The sequence below is a fragment of the Herpailurus yagouaroundi genome, unplaced genomic scaffold (genome assembly GCF_014898765.1).
Source record: "Herpailurus yagouaroundi ecotype Mexico unplaced genomic scaffold, PumYag 28, whole genome shotgun sequence".
Lineage (NCBI taxonomy): Eukaryota > Metazoa > Chordata > Mammalia > Carnivora > Felidae > Herpailurus > Herpailurus yagouaroundi.
This window is the reverse complement of record NW_024412376.1, coordinates 2,175,627-2,187,722: the sequence shown is the minus strand read 5'-3', so window position 1 is coordinate 2,187,722 and position 12,096 is coordinate 2,175,627. Positions and strand designations below refer to the sequence as shown.

Sequence of the window (12,096 nt, the reverse complement as noted above, 5' to 3'; positions counted from 1 at the left end):
GACCTCCAGTGGCCAGGCCAATACCTGACACGTGATAAACATCCAATGGATGTTTACTGAATGGATGAAAATGAGCCCTTGGGCAGGTGGGCCTGGTTTTGTCTGCCAAGTCATGGGGATTTCTGCATACTGACTGTACAGACTGAGGTTCCCTTTGGCAAATACTCATATTTTTTCTGTGGCCATCAAAGAAATAGATACTGATATTTCTAGCAACTCTTTGAGTTATGATACAATTATTCTGTGAGGTGACTTCACCTGCAATTTTTAAAAGGTTCTGGCAAGATGGTCACTATTGCAATTACACTGGACCCCACTGGGTGTCGCTGTTGTTGCTGCTTAGAGGCGATAATGGCCCAGCTGTGGAGTCCGGGCCTTCTGTCCTGCAGGTCCTTCCTTTTGACCTCACTCCCTTCCTAGCACCATACGGACTCATACTTTGGAATGTCTACATTCAGGGCTTGCTTTAACCAAATGTCAAGGCTTCGGGTAAGGCAAGGGAATTGGCCATCCTACTGTAACCCAAAGCCCTCTTGCTCTGTTAGGTTCTCAATTTGTTCTGGCCTGTCCAGATGGAGACCAGATGATCAATCACACTTGTCAAGTCTGAAACTCCTTACTTTAAATCAGATTGAATTCCTATTTCCTTTATAAAAACAGTCAGAATAAGCCTCTTGCCTTTTCTTCCTAGGCTTCCTTCAAGTTCTTAGTCACCTGGCTGTGTTCCTTCCGGACACCCTCCTCCCAGCCCTATGGCACTATCCTCCTTTTTCTAGAGGCCACAGTTGTGGACACAGTCTGACAGCTGCTCAGAGGAAGAGGCCAGTGGGGAAGCCTGGTCCTCTTACCATTTGGCTGCCTGGACCTTTTCCTCATTCTGTGCCTTAGTTTCTCCAGTGCCTGGCCAGCTCCAGGTGTTCCAAAGACTGGTGTTTCAGTGTCATGGGGTGATGGAGTGTAGGTGACTTTCTCCTTTTTTTCATAGCATGCTTCAGGGTTGTTTTGTTGTCTTCTTAATAATAAAGGGTGAAGCGCTATGAAAATATTTAAGAAGGTGACGATCCAAGGACAGGACTCCCTGTCTTCTTCATGAGAATTCAACCGTATCCTACAGGTCCCCCCAATCTTTTTCTTCCCTCACCAAGCACGCAGAGAACCCATCGTCCCGTATCTTTTGGTCTCTGGCTGTTTTGTTCAACTGTGGCTTCTTTGCTATTCATTTTCTCCATCTAATTTAATGTTTTCCTCCAAGCAGCCCACCTGAGGGGAGCCATCCACAAAAAGTGGTCAGTGAATAACCACAAGGGAAGGCAAACACACACACTTGTTCATGGAGCCCTATTCTGAGCCAGGCCTGGAGTGGCCCCCTTCATCACACTGTCCCCCAGAACTCCTTACAGCCCCACAGGAGGCCTTGGGGTCCCCAGGGAGGAAACTGGAACTGGCAGGGCCCGGTGCTCCCTGATGCCAGGAACCACCTTGGCAGGAGCACTTCGAGGTCAACCACAGGGTGAGGCTGAACCTCATCTGAGGACTCAGAACACACTGCATCATCCTTGGGTGCTCTTTGCACGGTAATTGAATATTTGTAATTGAATAAATTCACTGAGGTCTAATTTTACATTCCATTTTCAGAATGATGGATTTTTTTTTTTTCCGCAGCTTATTCTGAGGGGACAGGACTTTTTTAAAAAAATGTTAAAAACGAATGAATGTGTTTACATATTTGCTCAAAAGTTCAGTCCTTTTGGAAAGGCAGAAAATGGAATAAAAAGGCTGTCTGGGGAACTCAAGCTCCCGTGGACAGCCCGCGCTCCGTGCACGCTGTGAACCTCCCAGAGGAGCGGGGACACAGGGAAGCCAGGGTCTCCAAGGGCGCCCCTCTCCGCCCCAGACAGCAGAGGGTGTGTTCTGGTGACAAAATCAGTTGCCAGGGTCGTCGGAGTTCCCCTCCTCAGAGAAGTGTTTGCATTTTTAGAGAGAGGCTGATTACGATGACGTCAGAGGAAGGACTCCAGGTGGCCCGGGGCGAGGAAGCCCCTTACCGGCGTCCCTCCCCCTCCGAGGTGACCCATCCTCGGCCGGACCTCGGGTACCCTCGTGGGGAGGGGAGGGAGTGGCCCCCTCTGTCAGGTAACGGGCTGCGCGGGGGTGCGCCGGTGACAGAGCTGCATGCTTAGTCATTCGGAGGCTCAGTGTGCATGTGACCTTTGTCCCACTTCGTTTCCTGGGCCTCTGTCCCTGCCGCCCTGGCTGCCGGGGCTGCGCTGGGGCCCAGGGCCCTGGACCGCAGCTTGCCAGCTGGCGCTGTTGTGCTGTGACTGTTTCTTCTTTAAATTTAGGAGGAAATAGAACTTCTTCAATCTGATAAAGCTTTATTAGAAGAGGGTAAAATTGAAAGGCCTAGAATGCCATTTGAAAAATCACGGAAAGCAAATTTCTCTGTGGAGATGAACTTTTTACACCTGGTCAGCTTTCCTCGCCTGTTACCTGCCTGGCTCCAGAAGGCGACGGGGCAGGCGGCCCCTGCGCGGAGGCCGGAGTTTGCTTCAGCTCAAAGGTTTGATTTTGTTTGGGGCTGCTTGAGCCGAGAAGAGGGTGCGCCTTTTTCTGCTAGGTCCTTAGCGCTGAACATGGGAACCCCCGCCCCGCCTCCCCTCAGGAGGCTGGCTGACTCCAGAGTCGAGGGGGCAAGGCTGAACGCAGAAGTGTGATACACCCTTTAATAAAATCCCATCCCGGGACAAACCCTCCCGTCAAATTGCTGAAGGATCAAGGGGGGGGGGGGGGGGCGGGGTGCGCATGCACACGTGTGTGGAGTGCGTGTGCATGCGTGCTAACAGTGGGCATTTCAGGATGCTGGGTTGTGTGACTCATTTTTTCCTTTACTTTCTTATTTTAATTTTTTTAAAATGTTTATTTTTGAGAGAGCGTGAGCAGGGGAGGGGCAGAGAGAGGGAGATACAGATCTCAAGCAGGCTCCAGGCTCCCAGGTGTCCCCCAAAACTGTGAGATCATGACCTGAGCAGAAGTCAGATGCTTAGCCTTAAGCTTAACCGACTGAGCCACCCAGGCAGGCGCCCAGCACGTATATTTTTTGCACAAACATGTAACAGTCGTAAAATACAGTTATTTGAAAAGTAGAAGTAAAATTACGTAGCTTTTATTTTTGTGGAAACTGAACAAAAAAACATTGAATAATTAGAAAAAGACTTCAGAGGCAACCTTTTGAAGGGCATTTTTTATTATAAATTTAATATGGTTGATTAATGAAAAATCACAATGAAGTACCAAGAAAACGTTTGTCAATATAAAAATTTTAGCAGCATTTCCACGGTTTCAGGCTCCAGCATCACTCACACTCCCTCCCTCCCGCTTTCAGGACAGAATCCAGTGGGACTACAGTAGAGCCTCAAGATGTTCAGCTTAGTAAAGGCCTCAAGGAAATCCTCAAATCCAGTGTATTGTCTGATATTTCAACTCTACCCCCTCCTGAATGTCAACTCACTCGCCTTAGTGTTTTAAGAATTCGCTTTTTCAGGCTGCAGGGGAGAGTACGGGTGAAAATTTAAACTGGACTTGGTGTGTGGTGCTTGATCGGGCAGCCTCACGTATGTACATTCTCTACACGATGACGACGACGACGACGACGGGCCACTGCAGGGCTCACCAGTAACTAGCAAGTGGTGGCAGTGGGGGCGGGGGACAGGAAGTAGGATGCTCGTAACGAGCACGTGACAGGGGGCTGGTGCTTCGGCCTCCGCCCTGCTAGGGGGCAGGCCGGGGCGAGGCGGTCTCGCTACAGCCTAGGTTAACAGTAGGATTCATGGGAAGGGGAGAAAGACAGTATGAAAATATAATACTGGCAAACTATTCCCCTGCTTCTTTGGTACTTTCCAAAATTCTCTGATCAAAAAAGTATATGGGAAGCACACCATTAAAAAATTACCGTTTTAAGTATTTACAGAGGCAATTATGATATATTACATAATCAATACACAGTATATGAACAAATTCCTCAGTGAAAGCACTTGTGAACTCCTACCCCAGTATTACTCAAGAGCACACCCCCGGACGTACATCTTCCCAAATGTACATCCAACCCGATTCACACTTATCTTACAGTATATTCAATGGGAAAAATAGCACTTTCCAATCTACACTTTCCTTTTAAAAGGTTCTTAAAATTTGCCACTGAAATCATTCCGTACAAAGATTTGTTGAATATTGAATTCTAGACAATATTTCTCCACTCCCATTTCGAGTATGTTTGAAATAATGCTATCTATTCTATGTATACAATATATATTTAACATATAAGTAACTGCACCACGTTATGTCACCACGATACCAGTTTAATGCACATGATTATGTACAGTAGTTAAGTTAGCTCTGGAGGATGACTCTCTACAGTGTAGGTGAACAGTGTGGTTTGGAACCATACGAAAGGGCCACGGACAAGCTGGCTGGGAGACAGCCCGTGCGCAGGCAGCGTGCGTGTAACACGCCACCCACACATACCCACACCAGACCCTCCCTTGTGTACTGGGCGGAAGAAGACAAATCACACATATGGAAGAATCCCGTACATGAGAAGAGCCATGATAGCAGCACTGAACAACCCGGCCACGGGGACAGTCACAAACCAGGCCACAAAGATGTTCCGGAAGAGGCGCCAGTCCACGGCTTTCCGGGAGCGGATCCAGCCCACGGCCACCACGGACCCCACCTGCCGGAGCACAAAGATTTAACAGTAAAAACAGAGTTCCACAGACCTGAAGGCGAGACACAAAACCTGCGTTCAACCAATGTAAATTGGCTCATCTCAGAAGGAAACTGAATTCTATATAATATTACCAATTCCTTCCCCTCCATTTGTTAAAGCTTTTAAAATAGTTTAGATTTCAGGTACAGTTACTTTAGGATTATTCTATTTAGCATATAGTTCTGGTATACTTTTCCACCTACGTTCTGCTCTGAGTGGAACTTTAGCCAATGACATGTTTTCTATTCTCTCTGCACCTTACAAACTATGAATGTTCTTGTTTTAAATATTCCACAGGTAGGACACTGCTTACTGCAATTTATGAACCTGTTTTAATCACATAATGAAATGGCAATAACGTATCCTTCTCTTAGAATAACAGCATCATAAATGTTGGAGCTGGAGAAGACCTTTGAGAGTAGCTAATCAGCGTCATTTTTTACAGAGGATAACAGATCCCGAGAGGATTCGGGGGCACAAGGAGCTATGGTAAATCACAGCCGACTGAGGACTAGAACTCAGGCCTCTTGATTTTAAACTGGTTTTCTCCTCCATCTCAAACTGCTTGCAGTTTTTGTACTTTAGCTAGTGTGAGGTGCAGGAAAAAAGTAAAAAGTGAAGTGAAATAAAATAAAATGAACATAAATATTATTGGATCTAAACTGTCACTCTTGTCTCCCAAATGACACGTACAGATACTTGAAAATCAGAATGTCAACAATGATTTCAAGTATTTTTATTTTTTTTTTAATCGAGAAATTTTACTTATGAACAAAATACAAATAGGAAACATACTTGCAATATGTTGTCAAGAAGGGTATAAGAATAAATGGGTTAAAGACAAAGAAAAATGTGGCTCCTGGTTGGCTCAATCAGTACAACATGCTCAACTATTTTTCTAAACACTCACAGTTCATTTTATGGTTTGTTGAAAGTTTAAAGGAAAAAAGACTCAACTTTATCCTAAAAATGAAAATCATAAGAAAGTACAATGCCTGTAATATCTCCTGCCTCATTCAGGCTCTGGTGGGGCTCAGCACTTGACAGAATGCCCTTGACCATTTGTGAGGTGGATTTTTAAGATCTCTATAAAATAGGCTTTGTCTCTACCGACCCTCAAATACTCCAGAATCAGCAATGACCAATGAGTCAAATATCAAGCAGGGTCTAACCACAGAAAAAATAAAATCCAACCCTTTAGATTGTTTATGGATGCAAACTGCAATGCCAAAAACAGCAGCATATTTAAAGGCAGTTAATCTGACATTTTGTCAAAGCCAGGTGGTGATTAACATCTCCAGGACAGCAACTGACTAACCTGAGTAAGGGGCCATCAAAATGACTGATTTTATTTAAACTCTTTGGCCATAATCAGTACCCTGTATGAACCTGATAATCCTGCTTAGCAGTTCCTAGAACATGACAGACAATCGAGAGTTTTCTACTGCATAAGGATCAGCTAGTTTCTGTTGGTTCTCAAATATGGTCAAATCCACACACACTAGTTCCTGAGATTAAATTCTTCCTGTTGCTCACAGTCTCTCTGGAGCACTGTCCTCTTTAGCACACCTCCTGTTGTTCTGGATTCCCTTTGGGAGGACACTCTCAAGTTTCCATTTTATCTCCACCCTCTTCCTTTCTTAGAACACTTTTTACCTTTTTTTTTTTTTTAATGAGAGAGAGAGAGAGATAGGGCGAGCGAGCATGAGTAGGGGAGAGGGGCTGAGGAAGAGAGAGAGAGAGAATCTTAAGCAGGCTCCATGCTCAGCCCCGGAGCCTGAAATGGGGCTCGATTCCATGATCATGACCTGAGCCGAAATCAAGAGTCGGATGTTCAGTCAGCTGACTGAGCCACCCAGGTGCCTCTAGAACATTTTTTTTTTAAAGCATAAAGTTAGAATAATATATAACAAGTTTATGTACTTGGAGGGATAGACAATTACTCAGACCCCCACTATTGTCCTATTTATATATTCCTTTCTTGTACTTTTTATCAATATACTTTTGTTTGTAAGTAATAGGGCATACTGCTCCTTTCTTAAAAAAAAAAATTAACATTATAGGCATCTTCCCATAGTGTTCACAGCCTTTATGATTATCATGAAAAATGACACACCCTTAAGGTGGATGTATCTTAATTTATTTAACCGTTTCCAGTTTGCTTCCAACTTTTCCCTACTGGATAGTTTCATGATTAATGTATTCATTCATATCACTTATATTTAGGCTTAATAAATAATATTCCCTGAAACAGATTATTAAAGAGGGCATTTAGTTTTAGTTTTTATTTTATTTTTAATACCAATATAGTTAACAGTACAGGGTTATATTAATTTCAGGTATACAATATTCAATAATTTAAAGGGCGCATTTAAAATTTTTTTTTCAATGTTTATTTTTGGGACAGAGAGAGACAGAGCATGAACGGGGGAGGGGCAGAGAGAGAGGGAGACACAGAATCGGAAACAGGCTCCAGGCTCTGAGCCATCAGCCCAGAGCCCGACGCGGGGCTCGAACTCCCGGACCGCGAGATCGTGACCTGGCTGAAGTCGGACGCTTAACCGACTGCGCCACCCAGGCGCCCCTAAAGGGCGCATTTAAAAAAAAATACCTTGAAATAATTTGAAATTTAGGGAAAAGTTGTAAAAACTCCACATACCTTTTACCCAAATTCACCTTTTTCTAACCTTTTGTCACAATCTATGAGGAAACATTTTAATACTATTAAGATACCCTGCTCATCAACCTCCCTCTGTCCTCCCGCTAAAGACTCTGCAATCCAGCCTTTATTACAATGGTTGCAACACAGTAATTTACCAGCTCCCCTCCTCATGTGTCAGAGGAAGTGCTGCTCGCAGGAAGAAGTCTCCTCTCCTAACGCATTTAGGATCGTAATACATCCTGCCAAATAGTTTTATAAACAGTTGTAAATACACAAGGTTGTCGATAATCTGTGAATTTAGGCACCTGTAAAAACACTACAAATTGTTCTTTTTTGCTAACCAATCATAAAACGTATTACTGTTGCTTTAATTTGCATATTTTAATTACTCCGAAGGTTGAACTTACTTTTATTTATTTATCCAATTTACTCCTTCTAGTCTTTACATATAAAAATTGCCTCTCCATGTATTTTGCCCATTTAAATACTGGAATCTAAGTGTGTCCCTTATTTATTTATGTGTGGTCTTTACTAAATGATATTAACTGTTAATGCAAGTTATTTTCTCAATTCCGTATTTTGCTTTGTTTCACATTCAAATTTCTAATTCCACACAACAAATTACACTGCACTTTTCTCCTGTAATTTACCCTTGAATATTTGATAAATATTTAATTGTATAAGATTCTATTTTATTCTAAGTTTTAAAATGTTTTAAAAATGCTATTTAAGCCATCAGATATGTATTTTCTGAGAGTTGTGTGTCTTTGTTTTTCTAGATTGACAGCCAGCTAGTCAACATCGTTTACCCAACATCATCAAACTGTATGCTCCTCTATAATAGGTGCCCTCTTGGACCTGTCTACTGGTTTTATACAAACTGTGGCAAAATATGTACACAATGAAACATATCATTTTAGCCATTTTTAAGTGTACAATTGAGTGGCATAAAGTTTATTCGCACTGTCCTGCAACCATCATCTCCATACCTTCGTCATCTTTCCCAGCTGAGACTGCGCGGGGCCACACTGCTGCCCAGCCTCCGTGTATTTTTAACTCGTCTCTTGTACTTTCTTGCTCGTAAGGCTGGTCCTTCCTCATCGTTTTTCATTTTAGATCATTTCAGATTCTTACTAACTTAACCTACCAAATTCACTTTAAGTCAGTTTGTGAAGTCAGAAGAAAACTCCTTATAAAATTGAGCTTTCCTGTCGGGTAACAGTGTCTTGTCTGCGGGTGTTCTTTCACCTCTGTGCAGTCTTGTGCCTTCTTCATGTTCCTCACTCCCATTTATTAGGATTATTCTGAAATACCCTTCTTTTTGCTGCAATCCTGGGGGTGGGTGTTCTGGTTTTTATTACATTTTCATTCTGGCTACTGCTGACAAACTCTATAGAGTTCTGTATTTTTATGTGGGCTTGGTCATTTTCACTGAATTCTAGCAGTATTTTAAGAGATACATGCAGAATTTTATCAAATGTCTTTTTGGCATATATCTCAATAGACGATCATATGTTGTTTTTTAATGGATAAGCCCTGTTATATTGAAGATGTCAGAGTACCCTTCTTGGGATTCACTCAACACCTATGTTGTTGAGCACTTATGAGGGGCCAGCCCTGTGCAGGTACTGCCGTGTTCAGAGCCTGCTTTCCTGTAATCTGGAAAATTAATTTGATCCTGCTGAAATGTTTTTTCGTAAACTCATTGATGTTATTAGCACCTTACATTTTATACTAATATTCATATGTAAATATAGCTTTCATTGTCATGTTTATTAAAAAAATTTTTTTTGAAATATTTTTGAGAGACAGAGTGCAAGTGGGGAGAGGCAGAGAGAGAGGGAGACACAGAATCTGAGGCAGGCTCCAGGCTCCGAGCTGTCAGCACAGAGCCCGACTGGGGCTTGAACTCACGGACCTGAGCCAAAGCCAGATGTTTAACCGACTGAGCCACCTGGTGGCCCCTATGTTTATTTTTTTTAATGTTTATTTTTGAGAGAGAGAGGGGCAGAGAGAGAGGAGAGAGGAAGACAGAGTATCCAAAGCAGGCTCCACATGGACAGCAGAGAGCCTGATATGGGGCTCAAACTCATCAGCTTCGAGATCATGACCTGAGCCGAAATGAAGAAGCTTAAGACGCTTAACTGAGTCACCCAGGTGCCCCACATTGTCATGTTTTATTAGGTATTAGTCAACATCATTAGAGTTTTGGTATTGGGGTTATTCAGTATATGCTTTATAGAACAAAATGAAGAGTTTCCTCTTCTATTTTGTTTTTTTTTCTACCTTGTGGAAAGTTTACATAAAGTGAAAATTATTCTTTTAAAATGGAAGAGGTGATCTAATGAATCCATTGAGAAGTGGAGTCAGTTGTGCCCCCTCCTTTTTGGTTTTTCAGGTGAGAAGAATTGTTTTTGGAGAATGTCCTTAATTTCTTCCTCCGGCTCTAGTCAGATTTTCTAAGTTTTCCTACTTCTTTGTTAGTATTTGTCATGTATATTTTTTGCACAAAATAATGCATTTTACAAAGGTTTCTAAATTCTTCACATTTTGAATAACCACTTTTCTCTCTCCTTCCCCTTCAGGATTTATTTTTATTTTAGAGCAAGCAAGAGCATGAGTGGGGGGAGAGGGGCAGAGGAAGAGAGAATCCTTTTTTTTTTTTTAATGTTTATTTTTGGGAGAGAGAGAGCACGAGTAGGGGAGGAGCAGAGAGAGAGGGAGACACAGAATCCAAAGCAGGCTCCAGACCCTGAGCTGTCAGCACAGAGCCCAATGTGGGGCTTGAACCCATGAACTGTCACATCATGACCTGAGCTTAACTGACTGAGCCACCCAGGAGCCCGAGAGAGAGAGAGAGAGAGAGAGAAACAATCTTAATCAGGCTCCACGCTCAGTGCAGAGCCTGATGCCGGGCTCAATCCACGACCCTGGGATCATGACCTGAGTCAAAATCAAGAGTCGGATGCTGAACTGACTGAGCCACCCAGGTGCCCCAGTACTTTTGGTTTTAAATTTGTTTTGCTTTTATAATTATTATGCCTTTCTTACTGTTTCCTCAGAATTTTTATTGTACTGTACCTTTTATAAACTCCTAATTTAATGTCTAGTTCTTGGGGTGCCTGGGTGACCCAGTTGGTTAAGTGACCGACTTTGGCTCAGGTCATGATCTCGCAGTTTGTGAGTTTGAGCCACACATCAGGCTGTGCTGACAGCTCAGAGCCTGGAGCCTACTTCAGATTCTATGTCTCCCCCTCTCTCTACCCCTCCCCTGCTCATGCTCTGTCTCTCTGTCTCTCAATAATAAATAAATGTTAAAAAAAAAAATTAATGTCTAGTTCTTTTATCATTCCTTTGCTCAATTAAATCATTTATTAAAGATAGGACTTTTCAATTGAATATAACTTCGGTTCCCAAAGGTTTTTCCATGTATAACTACACACACACACACACACACACACACACACACACAGAGCTTTCTTTTTCTTTTCTTTTTTTTTAAATGTTTATTTATTTTTGAGACAGAGAGAGACAGAGCATGAACGGGGGAGGGTCAGAGAGAGAGGGAGACACAGAATCCGAAGCAGGCTCCAGGCTCCTAGCTGTCAGCACAGAGCCCGATGTGGGGCTCCAACTCACAGACCGTGAGATCATGACTTGAGCCGAAGTCAGACGCTTAACCAACTGAGCCACCCAGGCGCCCCCACAGCTTTCTTTTTAAGAAAGCTATCATTGTAATTTTTTAACTCCCTGACTCAACTGTTAAAAAGAGCATTTAAAATTGTCCAAGGGATTACTTCCCTTTTTCAACACATAATAAATTTATAGTTTAATTTCATTGTGATTGGTCTGTGTAGTACAACTTCTTATTTTACAAATGTTATTTTTTAAGAATGTTTATTTTTATTTTTGCTAGAGAGTGTGCATGGGAGAGGGGCAGAGAGAGAGAGGGGAACAGAGGATCCAAAGCAGGCTCCACGCTGATCAAGCAGAGAGCCTGATGTGGGGCTCAAACCTGCACACCGTGAGATCATGACCTGAGCTGAAGCAGGATGCTCAACCAACTAAGCCACCCAGGTACCCCTATTTTATAAATTTTAAAGTGACTTTTATCATGGCCTTCTGAATTTATCATTAATATTTATAAATGCTTGATGATACTTGACGAGAAGGCATGTGATCAGTAGGGTAAAACTTTGGTACATATTTATTAATTATAGTGCTCTAAATCTATTGTCCAAATCTTGTATATTCCTAAATAGTTTTTGTCTTCATCTGTCACACACTTAGACACACTAATTTTTGAGTTCTAATGGCTTTTGCCTTTTTAGTTGTTACATTATTTGGATCACAAGGGACCTAGAGTCTGTCGTCTTCACTACTGATTAGGTCTTCTGTTAGTATTATTCACTGCTGTATTGTAACCTCCCTCTTAATAAGCTAAATGCGTTTCCAGCTTAAGGCCACTGTCAGGCACCAACAGCAACAAAATTATTGGGAAGTGGGCGGGGGGGTGGGGTGGCGGGGGAGTTAAGTAGGGGAACCAAAGAGCAAGAATTAGAAAATTAAATTAGAGATTAGAATACTAAATTTTTACATTTTTAAAATTAAAAAAAAAATGTTAAATCAGTAGTGTTTCCTATAAGCGGTTTCAAATCCAAAGGCTGGC

At 42.5% G+C, this 12,096-nt stretch overlaps 1 protein-coding gene across 5 annotated transcripts in view; it reads right to left on the bottom strand.

Moving 5' to 3' along the window:
- Positions 1–3,222: 3,222 nt before the first annotated feature.
- SLC20A2 (solute carrier family 20 member 2) overlaps positions 3,223–12,096 on the bottom strand; it is a 109,385-nt gene continuing 100,511 nt past the window's right edge. For all 5 annotated transcript variants that reach the window (XM_040447065.1, XM_040447143.1, XM_040446992.1 and 2 more), the window contains one exon: positions 3,223–4,729. In XM_040447065.1, coding sequence (XP_040302999.1) covers positions 4,565–4,729 — 165 coding nt within the window. In that variant the 3' untranslated portion in view covers positions 3,223–4,564. The remainder of the gene's footprint in view (positions 4,730–12,096) is intronic.